This window comes from Oncorhynchus gorbuscha, linkage group LG08 (assembly GCF_021184085.1).
Source record: "Oncorhynchus gorbuscha isolate QuinsamMale2020 ecotype Even-year linkage group LG08, OgorEven_v1.0, whole genome shotgun sequence".
Classification (NCBI taxonomy): Eukaryota; Metazoa; Chordata; class Actinopteri; order Salmoniformes; family Salmonidae; genus Oncorhynchus; species Oncorhynchus gorbuscha.
The window spans coordinates 39,757,762-39,780,231 of NC_060180.1; the positions used below are offsets into that span (position 1 = coordinate 39,757,762).

At 42.4% G+C, this 22,470-nt stretch overlaps 1 protein-coding gene and 1 long non-coding RNA gene across 3 annotated transcripts; one reads left to right on the forward strand and one right to left on the reverse strand.

The window, feature by feature from the left end:
* Positions 1 to 51: 51 nt before the first annotated feature.
* On the reverse strand, positions 52 to 14,407 carry LOC124041642 (cullin-3). Of its 2 annotated transcripts, none has more exons than XM_046359456.1 (16): positions 14,095 to 14,407; positions 10,367 to 10,564; positions 9,980 to 10,093; positions 9,342 to 9,502; positions 8,621 to 8,735; positions 7,887 to 8,115; positions 5,079 to 5,224; positions 4,605 to 4,781; positions 4,044 to 4,214; positions 2,874 to 2,981; positions 2,457 to 2,581; positions 2,205 to 2,301; positions 1,948 to 2,082; positions 1,589 to 1,775; positions 1,187 to 1,332; positions 52 to 582 (listed from the first exon to the last, which is right to left on the reverse strand). In XM_046359456.1, the coding sequence occupies exons 1-16, from the start codon at positions 14,152 to 14,154 to the stop codon at positions 451 to 453; spliced, it is 2,301 nt and encodes a 766-aa protein (XP_046215412.1). In that variant the 5' UTR covers positions 14,155 to 14,407; the 3' UTR covers positions 52 to 450. The 2 variants fall into 2 exon arrangements, with proteins under 2 accessions (XP_046215412.1, XP_046215413.1); XM_046359457.1 differs by lacking the exon at positions 14,095 to 14,407 and adding an exon at positions 12,808 to 13,535.
* On the forward strand, positions 12,448 to 22,089 carry LOC124041645. The gene is made up of 3 exons (XR_006839971.1): positions 12,448 to 12,760; positions 19,614 to 19,760; positions 21,259 to 22,089. It is a non-coding gene; the product is annotated as an uncharacterized LOC124041645 (long non-coding RNA).
* Positions 22,090 to 22,470: the final 381 nt, after the last annotated feature.

Below are 22,470 nucleotides of genomic sequence, written 5' to 3' on the forward strand. Positions count from 1 at the left end.
GAAGGATCAGGCTAAAATGACCTTGTTTCAAAGTGGGTAATAAAGCCCCAATATTGAATATTTTTTTTATTTTTTTTTGTAGCAATCCACATTTGCCGTTTTGTTTTTAATATTTCATTTTATACAGTATTGAAAACAAAAATAATGTGGTGCATTCACATCTTTCCCAAGGGATTCTTTAAGGTTGATCTCTACAAGGGTAAAACAGTGAAAAGCCTGAAGCTGGAATCCATACATGTTGAAGTTCTCACAGGGAGTAAGAAGATTTTTAAAATCTACAAGGCTTCATGGATTTTGTTTACTTTTTTTGCCATTTACTTTTTTAAATTTTTAGTAAAGGGAGGAGTCAGCTTCCCAGCATTTCTTTTAAAAGGAACTTCCCAGTCCATGCGAACAACAGTCCAAAAAAACACCCCTCCATTTCTCCTCTCCCACAATGCTCCTCTCCTCTTATGCAACGTAGGTGTAGACTTTGCGGTCCTCGGGCGTCCGTGCCAAGTATTCTCTCTCTATAAGTCCTTCAATGCGCTTCTTAATGACCACGGGGCTGGGGAGGAACCGGGCCCGCAGCTGCTGGGTTACCTGGGGAGAGAGGAAGTACAACAGCACTATTAGACACTTCACTATCATTTCTCTGGTTCAAAAGATATTGGACATTTCAGCACAAACTTCTGAGGAATCAACATGATTAGTTGGTACTCGTTTTCAACGTTAAAAATAATCACCTCAAAGTAAATACTCCAGGATGCAAATTCCACATTCATAAAAATTAGCTGAGAAATTAAGTATAATAATCAACCAAATTGCCTCAACTCCAGATTTTAATAAAAAACGTGGCTCAGTCAAGAGAAGTAAAAGCTAAAGGCAGAGTTCTCTGCGGGCGGTTTCCCCAAAACAGATTCGGCTTAATCCGGGACTAAACATTTAATGTATATTCTCCATTGAGCTAGTTTTTTTAGCCCAGGAAGTTAAGACCACACCCACCTTTGCTACCAAAATGTTAAGATCTTTGTTCTTAGTTTAACATTTGTGTTGCTGATCATGTCTATTAGTGTTCTGTATTTTGTCATGTTCTATGTTTTGTGAGGACCCCAGGAAGAATAGCTGCTGCTTTTTCAGCTAATGTGGATCAAAATAAAAATCACCACGCCCACCTCCGATACCAGGACCTAAAGACCACACCCACCTCTGCTACCAGGACGTTATGCTGCATCTTCTTCCTGGACTTCATGATGCGGACGATGGCTGCTTCAATTTCGTGCTTCCTGTCGTCATCTACCTTCTGCCGCGTCTCTTTTCTCTCAGGGTCAGACTCCCCCTGCTTAGCAGCGACTGGAGGGGGAGGGAGGGAAAGAAATGTTCAGTACAGGTCATCAGGGCAAAGTCAAAGTCAAAGGTCAACATGCCCAGAGGTTAAATGAGGAATAGCTAAGAAGTTGACCCTAACTGTGGCCACAAAAGCCTTTAGCTCCCCAAACCAGAGTGGGAGACCAATGTGATACGGCCGGGTAGTTTTCAGTTGAATCAATTAAAATCATTAGAACAACGGACAGAATATAGATCAACATCGAAGGCCCATACTACACACCTGTCTGTATTTTGACTCTGTGCAGCTTGGAGGTAAACTGATCGTTGACTGTAAACACGTGGCCGTTCTCGATCTCCTTGGACTTGGGCTCCTTGGTGAGGACGCGCTGGGTGGGCTTCCCACAGGCCAGCGACTGCAGCGCTCGCACCAGCTCCCTCTCCGGGATGTCCGTCTCCTGCTGGATCTCCTACAGTGGGGACGGGAGGGAGCAGAGAAGAGAGATGAGAAATAAAAGGGAAGCAGAGTGGAGTAAAACAATACATGGGAGAGGAGGATGAATGGGAGAAGAAATAGAAGATTGCATTTATCTGATTTCTGTGATTGAGACTGACAAGCCTATACAAGTGTCTGGCTCTTACCTCGAAGGTGGACTTTTCTCTGTTGTTGAAGAGCATGAGGATGGTCATCTGGAAAGTTGAGACCTGCAGTATGTGTTTCCTGGTGTTCGAGCCTGTCACCTGTGCTCCTCCCACTCCTACCTCCGAACCATCCTCCTGAAGCGGTAGGCAGGTAGAAAGGGAGACGAAGAGACGGGGTAATAAAAGTTGAGAATTGCCATTGTACAGTTTAGGAAAGCTAGCCCCTCCATCCATGTGTGGCAGGCAGGGCCCTTTACCTTCTTGATGAGACCGTGAAAGGTGGCATTGAGGTCTGCTGAGCCCATGTGGTGCTGGAGTGTCAACTGTCTGCCACTGTGTTTGGCCAAGTAGAACCTGAAGGGGGAGGTAAATAACTGGTTACAAACTATACTTTTCATCAACCAAGGAATTGGTTTATCTAGTAGTTGCATTAAAGAGATGCCTGTAATGCAATTAATTGTATTGTTGTAATTGAAGGTGAAAAACAGCAAAAAGAGAAGGAATCCTACCTTCTAAAGACCTCAAAGGCATGTCTGGGGGAGGGGGGGATGGTGCATTTGGGCGTGGCCGACTGCGTGGGCCAATAGCCAGTGGTGAGTACTCTTACTGTGAGGTCGACGCCCCCTAGAGACACCTGTAAGAAACAGCAGACACGGTCACAAAATGAAAACGAAAACCAAGCCACAAAAGGAGTCCAGGGTTGCATTTATTAAACATAAACAGGAGAAGATCGGACGCCTTTTATATCGATGTCAGTCTCGCTGATGATGTAAAGAGGAATTGTACGCATCATATCTTAAAACCTGTGAACTGTGAGGTGTGTGTTTGAGTGATGCCTGTGTACCACCAGGTGTGAGTGTTTAGAAATGTGTACGATCAGGTGTGTGAGGTGAGCGGAGAGGTATAGTAGTGCAACACCGTCTTACCCCCGTGGACTGTAGGTGTTGTCTGAACTCGTCCATGGTGGTGTTGGAGATGCTCATGTCTCTGAACATCCCTTCCAGTTTAGAGGTGAACTGACAGCCACACTCAGTCTACACAGAGAAGAGACAACATACTGGTTCAGGGATGGGATCAGCACAATACGGACAATCAGGTCAAACAGCTACAAGTCCATTTTAACGCTAAGAGAAGATTTAAGAACATCCTAAATTCCTGATTAATAATAAAAAGTAACAATGTAACTTTTTATTACTAATTAAGGGGGGTTGAACACCGATTCAACGTTTTTCTGCTGCTCATTAAGAAAAATTAGATTAGGGTCTTGGGGGTGTGGTTCGATGTGGGTGTGTTAGGTTTGCATAGCGTACCCTGGCAGTTACTGATGTTTGTCCCTCTTGAGACACCGTAGCAACAACATAGCCACGATCACTTCCTCAAAATAGAATTGATCTAAGATAAATCAAGAAATCTGTAATAAATTGACGTTTTTGCAGATGTCTTAGTCAGGCAATTTTACATCTAACTAAGGTGTTTGGTTCAGAAATTCAAGTAAAAAAACTAGTCAGTGTACTGAGTATCAGTCTCAACTTCATCATCAGCAAGCTGACAAACCAAAATCACTAGCTAGCTAGGTTCCATCTCTGGGTTTGTCAATGAAGCTAGCTAGTAGTAGCTAGCAGGCACATTGAGCAGGCAGGCCACAGACCAATCAGCTCATCAAGTCACTGGCGACGTGTAGTTCTTCATAACTTTCTCACTATCTATTACCAGAGTGTCTGTCTGGCAGTGGTTCATAGTCAATCATGTTGCGGGACAAAAGATGCTCACGAATGGGTTTAGAATGTTTGAATATGTGCACATCGTCTCAATTCAAATTCCCAAAACAGTGGCTGACCCTTAGTTACACAAATCTAACAAACTCAGTTTTTGAATATGCTGACTTTATGACCAGAATGATCCTACTTACCCTTCTTAAGTCAATTTTGGCACTGGAATAAATGTTTGACTGATATTGATGCACATACACCAGTTTCAACCAGAGAAGTTGGTTTTTGCATTCAGTTTCTCTTTAAAATCTAATTCATGAATACAAAATTCACTGGATAAAAAATGTCAATGTAATTGACAGCGGACTTGACTCGCCCTCTCCTCACCTTCAGCTTAGAGATCATGTTCTTCTCAGAGTCGTCAGAGACACTCTTGTTGGTGAGCAGTCTCCGGGCCAGGTGCTGTTTGTAGTACCTCTCAAACACATCCTTCTCCTGCATGAACCGGAAAAGCACCATGGCCTTGTCCAGGATGGACTCCACCTCCTGCTCTGTCAGCTGGAGATCATACCAAAAGACAGAGGGTTGGGATATGTGCTTCAATAGTTTGAAAATGGCATATTTCTTTTACCTTTTTCAGAAAGTACAAAAGCAGTACAAAAATGCACAGTACAAAAATGATGTGTGTTAAGGCAGCAACAGATGCACTTCATGATACCCCAATAGTGCACTGTGTGGTTCTGGCCAGAGCCAGTGCACTGTGTGTGGTTCTGGCCAGAGCACTGTGTGTGGTTCTGGCCAGAGCACTGTGTGTGGTTCTGGCCAGAGCACTGTGTGTGGTTCTGGCCAGAGCCAGTGCACTGTGTGGAGAATAGGGTACCACATGAGATTATCCCATTGAAGTGTAGTGACATAAAATGTACAAGATTGAACACTACAGTGACGTACCCCTTTGACTCCCTTCTTGAGCTTGTCATCGATGAAGAGGGAGAGGTATTCGGGGGAGCGGGAGTTTAGGTTGAGGAAGTACTCAAAGTCTCCGGCGATGGTCTGCTTGAAGAGCCGGTCGTTGTTGAACGACTCCAGGAGGAAGCGGTCGAAACGCGTCTTCAGGTCCAACAGGCCCTATAGGAGGGGGAATCAAATCAAACTTTATTTAAGAGATAAATCACAGCACACTTTAACATAAACACAGATACTATTAGAGTCAGTGGTTTATGTGTCAACTCTTGGGGATGCTGTAAAAGAGTGGTCTGGAACATTAGCTTCAATGCTTATGGGGGTAGTTACTCATTATTTTAAACGCTTTAAATTTTAGACTTTTAGTCCTGACTTTTTCCTGGTCAGGAAATACTCGGTACCCTGATTTGGGTATGTTTAGAATTTGACAATCTTTGATTTTTGAGATTAGGCCCAGCGTACCTGGATGTAGTCGACAGGGTTCTTGCCCTCTCCCTCCTCCGACACCAGAGCCTTGCCCTGCTCCCTCAGGTAGGAGCTCATACACTCACACATGGTCTTCAGGCCGTTAGGCACACGGCTAAACAGCTTGTACATGCAGCCCAGGTCTTGAGAAGTGGAGAGAGCGAGGGAAAGGAAGAAAGAATAGATGGGTTATGAAGGAACTTCATAAATATACAGATCTACCTTCAAGATTGCAAAGATGCATTGTTTAAGCACTGTCAAATATGCACCGTCTGCCTGTCTAACTCAGTGTCTTGCTTTGCCACGGTTACAGCGTTCATTTGCCAGGTGAGCATGCAGAGGTCAAGAGATGCATTTGAAACAAATTAAACTGAACCTGTAAATGCCCGAGTGAGTGAGAATTTATTAATCTCCAACTGATTTATTAAGAGTGTTTGAGATGCCAGATCATGTTAAACATTAAACACTATTTTTTAAATATTTTATTTTAAATATGCTGGAAACCAGGCAGGTTGATAGTGTTTTAAGACTGGCAACAGCAACAAAGGGAGCTATATTGTAGCGCCAGCTGTGCCATCAGAGACACTGGGTTCGCGCCCAGGCTCTGTCAAAACCGGCCGCGACCGGTAGGTCCGTGGGGCGACGCACAATTGGCCTAGCATCATCCGGGTTAGGGAGGGCCTGGCCGGTAGGGATGTCCTAGTCTCATCGCGCACCAGCGGCTCCTGTGGCGGGCCGGGCGCAGTGCGCGCTAACCAAGGTTGCCAGGTGCACGGTGTTTCCTCCGACACATTGGTGCGGCTGGCTTCCGGGTTGGATGCGCGCTGTGTTAAGAAGCAGTGCGGCTTGGTTGGGTTGTGTATCGGAGGACGCATGACTATAAACCTTCGTCTCTCCTGAGCCCGTACGGGAGTTGTAGTGATGAGACATGATAGTAGCCACTAAAACAATTGGATTCCTTGAAATTGGGGAGAAAAAAAGAAAAAAAGACAGTTTGTTCTGACGTGTCGGTCCTATATCTGAGACAAGAAAGATCAGGAAACTATGATTTATGTATTTATACCCTTATTTTAGGCACTAAACTATATACTTCCATTAATTACTGGGGATCTTCAGACAAGTCTTGTGAGAAGACAGATTTTTCAGGATGTCTCATGGTCTGACAAACACCGCTCTAGCTCTGCTAGTATTAGGTTAATTAGATTTCCTGGGCAGTGAAAATGTTAAGGTCATAGACCCGTGTTACATTTAGCCCCATTCTCCCCTATGCACTCAGAGAATTGCAGAGCCGTAACGTGCTTAAATCACGCCGGTTTAAAATAGTGCAGATTCCCCTCTTTTTATCAAATGCCATTAAAACTGCCGTTTTCCCACAACGTCAGAACGCATGTTTCCTTCCCTATGGCGCTCACAACTTGAATGCGCCTTGAAGAATATTTCTCATAGAACAAACAAGCCGACCAGGTTAATAGATGAACTATTCTACTATGGGGGTTCCATTTTAGGAGCGATTTAGACTGATCCAATGAACCATTGCATTTATGTTCAAAAAGTTGTATCAAGTCTGCCCAAATGTGCCTATTTGGTGTATTGATACATTTTCAAATTCACAACAGTGCACTCTCCTCAAACAACAGCATGGTATGATTTCACTGTAATAGCTACTGTAAATTGGACAGTGCAGTTAGCTTAAATTTGTGTTAATCTCTTTCTGCCCATATCAGATATGTCTATGTCCTGAGAAATTCTCACGCTAATCACATTAGCACACGTTAGCTCAACCGAGAGGGCCTCAGCCTAAGGCGCAATAGAAAGATATAATTTTAAAATATAGTTTAGACTTACATTAGGCCTATATGAACCCTAACTTTGAAGCACATCTCATGAGTAGCAGACCAGTTTCCTTTCTTACCGTGCCAATCAAATTTGCCTAGACCTACGGTCAAGCTAACAGTTTTTTAGATAGCTATAACATAACTGAGCATTGTTGTTGGTTATCAAACCAATAATTAGCGACCCGGGATTAGTTTATAATGGCCCGAGACGTGTTTTGTGAAATGAAATCAAATCATAGTGAAATCAAGAATAGTATGATTCATTTATATTTTCTTCCGGTTTGAAACGTGTTCTTTGCTGTGAAGCTGCAAGCATGCCTGTCACGAAGCTGTGCTCCATGTTCCTCTCGGTCACTCAGAGGCTGCGTGACAGAACATTTGCAATTGCAAAGCCTACGCAGACTGCCTGTGCTCTTGTTTATACCAGGCGATGACTTTGCACGCTCTGCGAATATAACATCAGGGTCTGCATCCCCGCTCGCCATTACGGCTGAATTATATATATTTTTAGACTGATGGAGGAATAGATGCGCAGGAAGAGCGGACTGAGAGAAGCAGGTGAGTGATGGTTGGAAGGGGATGCAGCTGGTGGATTACAGCTGCTACAAGTGAGATGCGCATGAAAGTGAAGTGTTGGCATCATGATGTTTTGGTACCGTGAAACACCATTGGATAACATGCCTGACTCAATCTTATTAAGATAACCCCCTCAGCCCAGGGTCCATATTCACAAAGTCTCAGAGTAGGAATGCTGATATAGGATAACTTTTCCCTTTCAGATCACAATGAATAAGATAATATGGACAGGAGAAACTGATCCTAGATCGGAAGTCCTCCATTGAGACGCTTTTTGAAAATGGGCCCAGGTCTCCAGAAATAATTCAACACACGTAGTTCTCATTAGTCAGGATTATAACGCAATTCAGTCTTCATCTGATGCCTGTAAAACAAGCATGTCTTCCTTGTTTACCTTCGGTCTTGCCATTCTTAAGCATGTGGACCAGGCCAGAGTTCTCCATCTCCACGATGGTCTTCATGTGTTTGGAGATGAGCTCCCGCTCCACCACCTTGACAATGGGCTCTTCTGTGGATTTATCCAGGCAGTGCAGCACCCGCTCTATCTCCTCGTTGATCCTGGCTTCCACCTTCTTGATGTACACACTGGCACTGTTCTCCGCTAGGAACTTCTGGCTCTCCATCTAAAGAGGGGATAGATTAGCAGAGCATGTTTGAGGATCGTGATGTCGGGTTATTCAGCCACTCTTGGAGGACAGAAAGGAAGATGATAGAAGGAATGTGATCAGGGCATGAAAATCTGTTTTTACTAGGGAATAGGGCAGTTCCCATCCCAAATGGCAGATAAATGTCAGAAATGCAGGAAATCACATTCACGGCTATCAAAATGACTAAGCCCGCAAAGAATGTAGTCAGTGTGAAAAGGATGCATCATTAGGCCATCAAGATTTGCATGACCACAAACAAAGATATGTCACACCTACATGTTGGAAAATCACTATTTTGGGTTAGGATAGTGTGAAGTGTCACTGACTTAATGAATCTTAATGTTTTGTAATAGCTTGGTTAAGTTTTTGTTTTAGCACCCATGACAACAAACAAGCTCAGCAGATTTGTCCAATCACAATGACAAAATAACAAACAAAAAAACACACAAAAAAATGTTCAGTTAAGTGTTGCCCAACCTACCTGGAAGAACTCTGCAGACATTTCTAAGAAGGGGGCCTCAAAGTCTTCCTCATACACAGTCCTGCCCTCCAGGCCGAGAATCATCAGCATCTGACAGGCATTCCTGATCGCTCCCCTGTACACACACACATTTTTATTTATTTTTAAAGCGATAACGCTTGACTAAAAAACCATCTGTATAGCACTTTGTGACATAAATACATTTAATTTGATAAGGATGGAGTTTTATGATATCTTACACAACCACATAGATTCTTCAAAGAGATCACATTGACTCAACTACAGATTAAAAACCATATGCCAGACCGTTCATGGTGTGGGTTTTCATGTATTAGGTTCGGCTGCGTATCTCCCAAGTTGAGAGTATACAAACAAGGTCAGTACTCTATGAATAAGTTATGCTACTGCCCTTATGATAGGCTTACATATAAAACAGTCAAAGAAAAATATGGAGCCGTGTTAGAGCTTAAACCTTACATCACACAGCCAGCCATTGTCACCCAGCACATGACCTTCATACACAAGCCTCACCAAATAGCCGATAAACAGTGGCAGGACTTCTATTCACAAAGCATTGAGTAGGATCACCCCCCCCCCCCCCCCCCCCCCAACATACTCATCATGATCTGTAAGGAAAAACTGATCCTAGACCAGCACTCATACTCTGACAATTTGTGAATGGAGGGCCAGGCCTTTTGTTAGACCCTGGAAGCGTCCGTACCTATCCACCACCTCTCCCTTCCTCTCGCGTGCGATCATGTCCAGCAGGGTCTGGCGGAGGTGGTCTCGGATGCAGCCGTAGCGCACCACCTGGTCTCTGAAGATGATCAGGCCCAGGTTGTACACATTCTCCACGTTGTTCTGCTGCACGTACACCCGGTCCTGGAGTAGAACACGGAGATAAGTTAAGCAGAGTTCTCAAAATGGATAGATAAAACAATAGTAGCTCTTTGTTCTGCCCAGAGCAAACAGCTACTAGAAGGCTGAGCCTGCCCGGTGCCTGGCCACCGACCCACCATGAGATGTAGAGGTGAGGGGAGTCTGCCAGGGTTATGCCATCCTAAGAGGAAACTATTATTTACACTTCAAGGAAATACTCTAGACAGCTTTCTAGAAAATCAATAGTACTGATTAGGCCTATCTGAGGTTTTTAACATCTTCAGAATCATTCAGGACTAGAATTCAGGAACTCTGCAGATTCATTCAAATCATGCATATTTTCCAGCGTGCCCCCGCTAATACAGACTGTGGTTTTCCTTCTTGGCAGGGTTGCTAGGGCACTCCGATTCAGGCTCACAACAAAATGGTTGATCTTTCATGGTGAAATAACCATACGATAAGACAAAGCAGGCCACCTACCATGTACATGAGGATGTCTCGGATCATGACCATTGCCGTCTGGTGATCATTCCAAGCTTGATTTAATGTCTGCAGGAAGTTATTGTTTAATGAGTTGAGGACATCTTCTCGTACCTGTGGAAAGACATAAGTATTGATAACGACAGAAGCTATATCTTTGCTGAGACTATGTTGAAGTTGCCCATAGACACTGATCTAATGTCTGTTTAAATTTACTTCCACCAGATGTCATTCATGAAGATCTTCAATTGTGTTCTCTTTCTCGTACGTAAATAATGAGAAAACTTGGTAAGCTACAAGGCGGAGATCACTTTCATAGCGTATTATGGGAAATGCTTTTCGATAAGATAAATACAGTAGTGCATTTTGGGAAGTGTAGTCCTTTACTTTGTTGACAAGGTGCTCGGTGACGACCTCACGCAGGCCTGTGTAGAGCTTCTCGCCGTGTTTGTGCAGCACCATGGTGTAGGCGTTCCTGTAGAGCTCTTCGAAGCTTAGCCCACTGTTGTTCTTCCTCTGGATCTCCTGGATGGCGTTCTTCAGGAGGTCCCAGATGTTGTTGACATACTTCTCATCCATTGTCATCTAGGGGAAAGATGGCAGTAGGACACAATGGCGAAGAGAAAATTATAACAGAAAAGTTAAACCCTTTTCACGTGTGTCCGTTCATTCTTACAAAGGTGTTGTTTCCTCGTGCTGCAAATCTGCTCAGATGAGATATTAGTCAATTGTTTCATTAAAAGGTGTTGAAGGCTGTGAATAACAAATCACCCACAAGATGGACCCGCGCTTAAAACTTGACTGAGTGGCAATAACAGGGGAAAAAAACAGCCCATTTTGACTTCACAGTGACTTAATTGTGGCAGTTGGAGCAAACTTTGTCTGAGCACATTTAAAACAAACAATGCCATTCGCCAATTAGGGATGTCTGTGTTGCTCATTGGATGTCTGTGTTGCTCATTGCAGAAGAACTCCAGCCACAACCATACACCTAGAGGCTAGCGCTGGAGGTTGTAACTTTGACTTCATTGTTGGTCTACCAAGAGATGGCTTTCCAACTCACACTGACACATGAGTAATGGGGGGGACAAAAAAAGGGAGATCAAAGTTTAAAAAGAGAGAGAGAGCCATTCCATCAAGTCTCTCCTCCACACTGAGTGCCTCCCCTTCAAAAAGCAACTAAAAAATCCATCCCATTATTTTGGGGCAAACAACTGAACAGGATGATCCAACAAGTGCCAAGGGGAGAAACTGCCTAAATAGTACAACAGTTTTTCACAGCAGCTTCTCCCTACTTCTAAACTAAGCCTAATCCTCATGCTCAGTTATTATTCTCAGTGGGGCTGTGGCAGGTTAGTCTGGCTAAAACCTGTGGCAGGTTAGTCTGGACTCTTCAAGTCCTCTGAACTTCAGTCTGTAATGGCTCTCGGATGTTGTGGTCGAGTGTGGTCACAGCTCTCCCCGCGCTTTAAGTCACGTGGCTTGCGTTAGCCAGGCTAGCTGCAGGTATGCAGCCAGGCAAAAAACTGCATATCCCATACCCTGGCTACATGTCCAGGTACACACAGACAGTGTGTGATTACTAAGGTTGCAAAATTCCAGGAACTTTCAATAAATTCCCTGGTTTTCTATAAATCCTGGTTGCATTGTTCCGGATTTCCTGCTTATTCCGGGAATATCCAACCAGGATTTCCAGAAAACCAAGGAATGTATTGAAAGTTCCCAGAATTTTGCAACCCTGGTGGTCACAGATGCCACAGTTATTCCTGCAGCATTCAAGCTGTCAGAGTGTAACACTGTGTGAAGGAGCGAGATAAAAGACAGAGAGCAGAATTCAGGGACTGAGATGCAGTACACTTCTGGCTAAACCCAGGGTCCTGACTGCAATGTCATTCCTTCACATATGCTGCCAAATTTTGGCATCCAACAATGTGAGGCTCCTCTCAACAACATAAAGACTACTACAGCATATAGCTCTCCATGTTTACCTAGTTCTGCAACATAGCAGGCCTATTTTTAAATATCTATAAATAGCCACCTCCAAAAAACACCTAATAAACTTTGACAAATGGGCAAAGGGAAAATGCTATTTGATCACTCAGTAAAAGAACCAAACTCCACTCCGTAAGCAACGTTGTGCAATGCGTGTCTTGATCAACAAAAGCTGTTGACAAAAAATAACCAAACCACTAAGTAATGTTAACTAACATTAGTAGTTAGCTGTGCTCCTCGATTAGCTAACGTTAATAAACCGTTTCAAAGTAGGCCAAGATAAAGAATTGGTTCTGACAGAATACAGATTAGTGGCAGCTAGCTAGCAAGTCAAGTAAAACACTTTACATTTCTGTTGCTGACTAAACTCAACGATTTCCGGTGGAGTTGAGTGGTGATTAGTGTGCGCGGACAGCAGCGGCAACGTCAAGTTTTAACACTGGATTTTATGTGACGTCGGAGCTCCAGTCCGCCCACACTAGTCACCGCTCAACTCCATCATAAATCGTGGAATTTTCTGCTACCTTTAGTCTTTTTCGGCTGGGTAGTTAGCTGCACACCTAGGGAACAGTCAAGATTTGCACATGGGTGTCCTAAAAGTCTATCAATTTTTAAAGCAAAATACATGTCTAAAGATTTCTTTTCAGTATTGCCGGATCCGGAGTGTTCCCACTACTTAGAAAAAACTAATATTGTGGCGCTGCCCCTTTTTATGACGCTGCTAGCAGCCACGAGTGAGTGCTAGCTAGCCAAGCACCACAACACAAGCATACTATACAACTGCTACTGGTGAGTGGAGTTACAAACATAATATACTAAACAAGTTAATGTCTTACCTGTGATTAAGATGCTTTCCCACACACACAGCTACGTGTAGCCTACTTCTACACCGATTTACGTAATTTCCCATTTCGAAAGCTTGAAGCCAAAGGACTCTTCTCGCAGGCTCCATGTCCCTATGTGGGAGCATTGCGAACCATAGGTCTTGATTTTTGACCCGGTTATATGTACATTGAACAACTGGTTCTGCAGCTTTTCTGCATGTTTTAAAAAAAAACTACAACTCAGTTCTCTCTTACACTGGGGGTCAATGGGAAAGAATGCGTTTTCCCCACTTTGTGGGCGTGGTCGAGGGAATTCCTTATTGTGTGAGGAAGAGAAGTCGCTCTTATCCAGAGCGTCTGCTAAATGACTTAAATGTAAATGTAAGAGGAAGATTTACTCCACCCAAAACAAGACCACAGTGAGGAATATTTATATGGAGATCAATGCGAGTGTCAAATGTCTTGTAATGGTTAGGTTGCTACGAATGCACTGATATGTGGACGCACGTGGGATTTCAGCATATTTGGAAAAAGCTACTTTATATTGGTGGGTCCACTGTCAATATCATAGATAATCTGGCTATGTTCAAGGCAACTCGGAAATGTTCGACTTATAAAATCGTTGTAGAAAGATGAAGCCAGAGTTTCACTCTTGGATAGTACGTTAACTTTAACTCGGAGTTCCGAGTTTCCAACTTGTCATGAATGCACCATATCTATCATCGCAAACTGGCTAACTCGCTTAACAACGTTAGCTCAGGCTGAATGATAATCAAAACAACATTCGCTAGCTACATTACGTGACATTTCTCGAGTTAGCTAGTTACTAAGACTGGCGAACTTGGTAGGCTAGTTAGCTAGCTATGTATCCAAGTTATGTATGGTTAACCTGGCAACTTGTTTACTAGGTACCGTTAGATAGTTGACATACTGTAGGTTAGTTAGCTAGCTAGCCATGTAGGTAGCCAGTTAGCTACGTTAATCGGAGAACTAGTTAAGTTAGCTAGCTGGCTGACAGGTTTGTCAGCATCACTGCACGTTAACGTAAACTAGTAGCTAGTTAGTGGATATTTTCCAGTTTGCACAAATAGCTAACATAACTCGATCGACTCAATGCTTATTAGGCTAGCTAGCAAGCCAACGGGCGATTATTAATCAACGAAATAGTACGTTTAGCTAGTTAGCTGACAGTGAAACGCATTTGCTCAGTTAGTCTGGCCTATCTATAGCATCAAACAGCTAGCAAGTGACAACCCCGGTAGTTGCGTCTCAGCGTACCCGGCCAATAACGTTACTTACAGGAAAGGCTCTTATCCTCATCTTGGTGTCTTTCTTGACGCCGCCTTTGAGGTTGGACATGATTAGTTAGTACGTCCGTCGTCTCTAAGTTAACATGAAATACTATTTTAGGCTGCAACAGGGAGGCCTTCAAATGCAAAGTGGTAAAAATGTCCCTCGACCTTCCCCTTGGGTTTGGGTCCGTCTCTCTTCGCTGTTGTTGTCACACTTCTCTCAAATTTTGCCTAGCTTCTCTAGCAGTGATGGCGGACAACAATCTTCTACTGCGCAGTGTTAACGGCGCACCGAATTCACGCGAGATTAACTGTCGAAAAATAAAGCTACAGAACGTTCATCCTCCTCATTCAACAAGTTTGAACTATGTCCAATTATAAACTGGGTGGGTTGAGCCCTGAATGCTGATTGGCTGACAGATATGGTATATCAGACCATATACCATGGGTATGACAAAACATGTATTTTTACTGCTCTAATTATGTTGGTAAGCACTTTATAATAGCAATAAGGCACCTCGTGGGTTTGTGATATATGGCCAATATCAGTGTTGTAAAAATACATGTTTTGGGGTATCTGTTCTTTACTATTTTTCCTTTTGACAACTTTTACTTTTACTCCACTACTTTCCTGAAGAAAATAATGTACTTTTAACATTTTCCCTGACACCCAAAAGTACTCGTTGCATTTCAAATGCTTAGCAGGACAAGAAAATGATCCAAGTCACACACATCAAGAGAACATCCCTGGTCATCCCTTCTGCCTCTTATCTGGCAGATACAATAAACACAAATGCTGTGTTTGTAAATTATGTCTGAGTGTTGAAGTTTGCCCCAGGCCATCTGTTAAAAAAAAGGAAATAAAGAAAATTGTGCCAGCTGATTTGCTTAATATAAGGAATGTGAAATTATTATATTTTTTTACTTTTGATACTTGAGTATATCTTAGCAATTACATTTTACTTTTGATACTTAAGCATATTTAAAAACAAACACTTTTAGACTTTTATTCAAGTAGTATTTTACTAGGTGATTTTCCTTGAGTAATTTTCTATTAAGGTATCTTTACTTTTACTCAAGTATGACAATTAGGTACTTTTCCACCACTGGCCAATATACCACGGCTAAGGGCCATGTCCAGACACCGCGTTGCATCGTACATAAGAACAGCCCTTATCCGTGGTGTATTGGCCAAACACCACACCCCCTTGGGCCTTTTTGCTTCATTATAATAGGTTCTCACTGTAAAATAGCAGATTTAACTAGTATTGACAATTTGTTTAAATACAGTCTATGAAATTCATATCCTATTGCATTTCAGCAAATAGTCAAAATTAGAGGTGTCATTGATTGGTTTAATATTACAAAAATGTGCACATTTAAAAATATAGCATTCTTCGCACTTACTTGCTACTTAACTACAATACCTTATTGAGTAGTCAGATGGCCAATAGGCTACTGTCTCAATCACATAACCAATCTCCTATTTTGTTACGTTTAAGTAGGCTACCAGTGTGCATGTACCATGCATATGCCTACATACAAGACACTGTGCTAATGTAAACTGAGGGGTACAAAAAAACTAACTATAATCAGTTACTTACCAGCTAAAATATTTTGCTTAGAGAAAGGCACAGTCTGTTTCTGTAGAGAAAGCCAACTTTAAATCTTAGCTTCTTAACCAGCTCATCTAATGTTTTTTAAACATCATCCATATCAATCCAAATGTTGTTGTCATGTGGTGTTGCTACCATGCTGTATGTTCATGTGTTGCTGCCATGTTGTTGTCATGTGGTGTTGCTACCATGCTGTATGTTCATGTGTTGCTGCCATGTTGTTGTCATGTGTTGCTGCCATGCTGTTGTTGTCTTAGGTCTCTCTTTATGTAGTATTGTGGTGTCTCTCGTCCTATATATATTTTATCCGAGCCCCCTCCCCGCCGTTGCCCTTTTGCAGGCCGTTATTGTAAATAAGAATTTGTTCTTAACTGACTTGCCTAGTTAAATAAAGGTTAAAATAAATATGTATATGCAGGAAAATGTTTGATTGGAGAACCATCTCATGAGTGAACATGTAGTTCATCTGAAATATTCTTCAGAGAGTTTGAAAACACCATGTACATAATTTGGTTTTGCCTGTATTAAGCACAAGTTTTAAATCAGCAAGGTGTAATGGCTGTTGGAAGGAGAGAACCAAGGTGCAGCATGGTAAGTGTTCATATTTATTCATTGAACACTAAATACAAAAATAACAAAATAATAAATGAAACCAAAACAATCCCGTAAGGTGCAAACACTGATATGGAAAACAACTACCCACAAAACCCATGTGGGCAAGAGCTACCTAAGTATGGTTCTCAATCAGAGACGACGGTAGACAGCTGCCTCCGATTGAGAACCACACCCGGCCAAACACATAGAAATAGAAAAACATAGAATGCCCACCCCAACTCACGCCCTGACCAAACCAAAATGGAGACAAAAAAGGATCTCTCAGGTCAGGGCGTGACACAAGGGATTCCTGCATAGCTATAAAATCTGACAGCCAGATCAACAGTCGGGGCAATAGCATACATAATAGTATCATCCGCATATAGATTAAAATGACCATTTTTAACAGATTGACCAATGGTGTTTATATAAATAGTGAAGAGAATAGGTACCAAAACCGACTCCTGTGGTACACGTTTATGTACTTCAAGAAATTCTGATCTCACCTGAAAAAAGTGTTGTTTTTACAGTACCAGTCAAACGTTTTAGAACACCTACTCATTCAAGGGTTTTTCTTAATTTTCACTATTTTCTACATTGTAGAATAATAGTGAATACATCAAAACTATGAAATAACACATATGGAATAATGTAGTAACCAAAAAAGTGTTAAACAAATCAAAATATATTGTATATTTTTAGATTTTTCAATGTAGCCACCCTTTGCCTTGACAGCTTTGCACACTCTTGGCATTCTCTCAACCAGCTTCATGAGGTAGTCACCTGGAATGCATTTCAGTCAACAGATGTTCATTGCCCTGGGCTCCAAACCCCACTCATACCATGGCGGTCTCCCCAGACAGAGAGAAGGGCGAATGGTAGCCCTATCTGTAATGTACAAGCTGCATTTACTGAACACCTTGAGCCTTTAATAAACTTAAAAATCCATATCTGCCTCAGACTGTTACCCAATAAATGGGCCTTTCTGTCACGGCTGGCTGAAGGACTGAACCAAAGTGCAGCATGGTAAGCGTACATTTTCTCTTTATTTAAAAAAATGACGCTGACAAAACAAAGACCAAAAAACCAAAGCGGGAAGCTTTGTGCTATGTTCCCTGAACAAAGACAACGTTAACTTCCCACAAAACAGGTGGGGGAAAAGGGTACCTAAGTATGGTTCTCAATCAGAGACAACGATAGACAGCTGCCTCTGATTGAGAACCACACCGGCAAAACACATAGAAATAGAAAATCATAGAACATAGACTGCCCACCCAAATCACACCCTGACCAAACCAAAATAGAGACATAAAACGCTCTCTACGGTCAGGGCGTGACACTTTCTTATGGTTACTGTAGGCCTAGATATTATACTTCTAGATACACTAGGCCTAATATAAAATGAGATGATTAAATAAAAATAGAGATGAGGGACATTTTTAAATAATAATTTGTATTTGGTGGCTATGCAAAAGGTATTGTGTGAAAATTACTATTGGTATTTGTTAAAAAAATGCAAATTGCCAATGTTGGCCACATGCATGACAATAAGCCTCCTCTGAAATACAGTGAACCCTCACAAAAGGGTAACGTTGCGCTCCTATCAATCCTGGGCTATACGGATGAGGGACGGGATGAACAAAACAACAAAAGAAATGTCACATTATGCTGTCCACCGTGCCTCCGTCAGAGGGTTATTCCAACTCTCTATCTGCACCCTGGTCACATTAAAATGTCCTGGCCCTGGGTGATGATGGACAAAGGACTGGAAGATGGAATATCTTCTCACAGTCATGACGCTGCTTTCTGAATAAGACAATGGACAGTTACTCAAACACTAACTGTCCCATGCAGGGGCAGACTGGCAGATGGGCTGGTCCATTTTTTTCTCAGTGGGCATGTCTAACTTTTATTTTTATGTTGCACAAAATTATCATGGGGGCCTCAAGGAAAACAATGGGTCAGTGTGTTAGAAATGCCAGGGCCAATTTCAGGTTGATTCCATGCCCCTGATGCCATATTCTCTTCACATCAGGCCACAAACAAAATAAATGGTGAGAATAGGAAAATGTAAAGCATTGAGTCACTTTCGTATTCAGCCACTAATGTAGGGGTGGGTAGCATTCTTTCGTAACTTGTTTCCAACTCCTCAGCCTCATGTTCTCAAACTCCAATTTTCTGATTTCCCACAGCCTTTCTCTGATCACATTCATGAGCCTCTGTTCACTCTCCATGTTGCTGAAACGACAAACGTATGTCTGCGTGGAAAGTAGTGCCATTGGGATAGAATATCTAATTGCTAGCCACTTGCCTAACCTGACCTGGTAAATAGATACCATGATTTCCTCAACTTTTCCCCCCCTACATACATACAGTTGAAATCAGAAGTTTAAAAATTGATCAGTTCTCTCGCTCTCTTGTTTTTGTCATCTATCATTCATCTGCATCTGCATGGTCTCCATCTGGTCCAATCACTGAAACTAGGCCTATTTTTCAGAATGAGCTAGACCTACTTAGGTGATTCATATAGAAAGTGTGTAGACATTTTTAGACTTTTCTAGACATGTCTTATGTAGGCCTAGAAAGTGTCTGTTATCATCTTTTAAAAACTCTAAAATTGGACCTAGGTCAAACTCCCTCACCCTTCTCTCCCCATTTAGTTTCAAAATTGATGCTTTAGAAGTCAGAAACACCTTTTCCAGTTCCCACGCTGTTATCCTTGGGCTCTCTTTGTTGTCCTGCAGTCCTGCAGTCACTTAAAGCCCTGCTACACAATAGCTCCAAAAACTCAGGGAAGATGAGTGTGTGTGTGTGTGTGTGTGTGTGTAAGAAAAGGAGAGGGAGAGAGACAGACAGGAAATCAGTTTAACAGTCCATTTTAGACATTATGCTCTATGTATGCAATGTCGCTTGTTGATTCAAGTCTGTTGTTTTGCCAAATAACAAGGTACAGAACTGTCAGATACCAAGAGTAGTTTTTTCCACACACTTTACACCTGTGTATGTGTATTACACTTTTGGTGCTGCTCTTCTCTATGACTGTGGTCTCAGAACCAGCCTCAGGACTGCTCAGAGGTATATGACAATAGCTTCATCCACAGTGAAGTGTTTACCATCTCCCCTGCTGGCCCCACGTCTGCTGTCTATGCCTACTGTGACATGGACACTGACGGAGTGAAATGGACTGTGAGAATGAGAGACAGATGGAGAGAGAGAACAGTGAGAGGAAACAGAGAGAGAGAGAGAGAGAGAGAGAGAGAGAGAGAACAGAGGGGACGGGGTAAAGTGAAGACTGTGATTTGTGTTTGTTTCCCAGTTCTTCCAGAGACAAATGGATGGGTCTGTGAACTTCTACAGAGACCTGGACCACTACAAGAATGGCTTTGAGCATGCTGCAGGAGACCACTGGCTGGGGTAAGGGCTTTTTATTGATGTGGACTGGGTTGTACTGCACCAGATATTTGTAAGTTATGTTCACCACTGACTGTAAAGTCCTTACTAAATCCATTACTTGTTAGTTTATAATTAGTGGTTTACTAAATTGGGTTGCCGGTTTGGAGACCCTGCATCACCTGTCCAGGGTAGGAAGACAGATCTGAGGGTGGACATGGAGGACTTTGAGCAATTTGGGGAGAAGGGCCTTGGTCAGGGAGGTGACCAAGAACCCAATGGTCACTCTGACAGAGCTCCAGAGTTCCTCTGTGGAGATGGTAGAACCTTCTAGAAGGACAACTATCTCTGCAGCACTCCACCAATCACTCCTCAGTAAAAGGTACATGACAGCCTGCTTGGAGTACGCCAAAAGGCACTGGTCTGATGAAACCAAGATTGAACTCTTTGGCCTGAATACCAAGCGTCACGTCTGGAGGAAACCAGGCACCGCTCATCACCTGGAAAACATCATGCTGTGGGATGTTTTTCAGGGGCAGAGACTGAGAGACTAGCCAGTATCGAGGGAAAGATGAACGGCCAAAGTACAGAGAGATCCTTGATGAAAACCTGCTCCAGAGGGCTCAGGCCCTCAGACTAGGGTGAAGGTTCACTTTGCAACAGGACAATGACTCTATCTCTGAATGTCCTTGAGTGGCCCAGCCAGAGCCCAGACTTAAACCCGATCTAACATCTTTGGAGAGACCTGAAAATAGCTGTGCAGTGACACTCCTCATCCAACCTGACAGAGCTTGAGAGGATTTGCAGAGAAGAATCTGATAAACTCCCCAAATACAGGTATGGCAAGCTTGTAGCGTCATACCCAAGAAGACTCGAGGCTGTGATTGCTGCCAAAGATGCTTCAACAAAGTACTGAGTAAAGGCTCTGAATACTTATGTAAATGTGATATTTGTGTGAATAGGCAACATGTCATTCCAAAGTCGTGTATTTTTCTCGCTTCAGCTCAAATAATGGCCACCGTGATTTCAATACCTTTTGCATCATTTTTTTACGTGGTTACGTCATATTTCTTTGCATCCTTTCCGTTGAATCTTGAATTGATGCAAGATTCAAAATATGTGTAAACAGAGTACGCATTTGAGAAGTGCCCTCTGTGCTCTGTTTCGCATACTTTGATTTGGACTCATATGCTGACCCTCCCATGCTCCAATTTGTGTGCTCGGAGCACAGTAGTATTTATTTTGAGAAACACCCTCAGAGTAAGACAGATACACGCTCCACATCTTCAACTTTAAGATGGCGGGGCAGGTGACATAGAAATCAGAGCTGCCCACTTTATTGGTGGATTCATGAATGACTCATTTGTAATATATTATGGTATTTTTCACAGCAATAGAAAGCAAAATGGTTGATTGTTTCTGCTTATTCTATTGTGGGTTATGTTGAATGCCACATCAGGATTCAAAATGATTCACAGTTCAATTAAATTCACAATCAATCTAAACTCAATTCAACTCAACCCGATTGATCAACAATTCAATTAAATTCAAACCTGAACCCCTTTCACCAGGTGATGCCCTCTCCCACTACAACATCCAGAGGTTTTCCACCTGCGACCGGGACCAGGTCAGCAGCCATGTGAACTGTGCTGAAAGTTACCTGGGAGGCGTCTAGTAGACCAAGCGCTACAGCGCTAACCCCAACTGTGTCTATAGCCAGAATAGTCTGCAAAATTGCAAATGGATCACAACTAAGCCCCAAAAGAGATTGTATTTGAAAATAACAATTTTATACATTGATTACATTAAGACACAATCACATAATTATGTCTCTTTTTTGTGTGTGTGAATACTTGGGAACAGATTTCAGTAATTAAACAGATTTTTTTTGCTGAATTCCTTTTTACTAAAAACCTTGGGGGGCCCAAGAAAATCACTCACGGCTGGTTTTGGTCACCTGTTGCCACCCGCTGCTATACTACAATGTATGTAGGCCTATACTGTTTTTTGTTTTGTTTGTCTGTGAGTGAGACAGGCTTGAAATAAAACAACCGATGTTATTCTATTGAAAGCTATGTGTTAATAAGCCATTCAATGTTCATTGGCCAACATAAGCACATAGGTATGTGTGTACATGTGTGTGTTTAGGAGAGTGTGTGCTGTTTGTGGCTGCCTCCCTATTTAGTGCAATACTTTTGACCAAGTAGTACACTATATAAAGAATAGGGTGCCATTAAGGATGCAATCTGTGAGTGCATAGTGGCATGTATCAACACTGTAGCCCATGCTCTGAGTTCCTCCCATTCCACAGAACAGGGGCTCAGCTACTGGTTGCTTGCTGATAATGACAGCAACGGACAGATAGACTGACTTCCTCTCTCTCTCTCTGTCATGGTGTTGTGTAAACACATACGTTGACCCAGAGGTCTGAAATGCATCTGTAGATAATGGGCAAATGAGGATCTTAGGTTACGTTAGGGAAATAAATGAATGGCAATTCAACATTTAATTTTGGTGACATTGAAAAGAAACCTTTACTGTGTCATAGTTGCATATCATATATTGTACGTTTAGCACATTAGTAATATATAATACAAAATGGGTGATGGACAGTCACAAATGAATACATACCATACAAAACGTAACATATCATACTAAATGTAGTATCTCAGATTTACATACAGAATAATACGAAATGCTCTGAGACCAGGTTGAAAGAGCAGGTGTTCTTAATGTTTTGTATACTCCTTGTATATCTATAGGCCCTTTCCAGTACACGTTAC

Coding starts and splice junctions, on each gene's coding strand:
- LOC124041642 (XM_046359456.1), bottom strand. CDS start 14,154: ATGTCCAACCTCAAAGGCGGCGTCAAGAAAGACACCAAGATGAGGATA. Junction 2,302..2,456: donor GCCTTTGAGGTCTTTAGAAG/GTAGGATTCCTT, acceptor CTCCCCCTTCAG/GTTCTACTTGGCCAAACACA. Junction 1,333..1,588: donor CAGAGTCAAAATACAGACAG/GTGTGTAGTATG, acceptor CTCCCCCTCCAG/TCGCTGCTAAGCAGGGGGAG.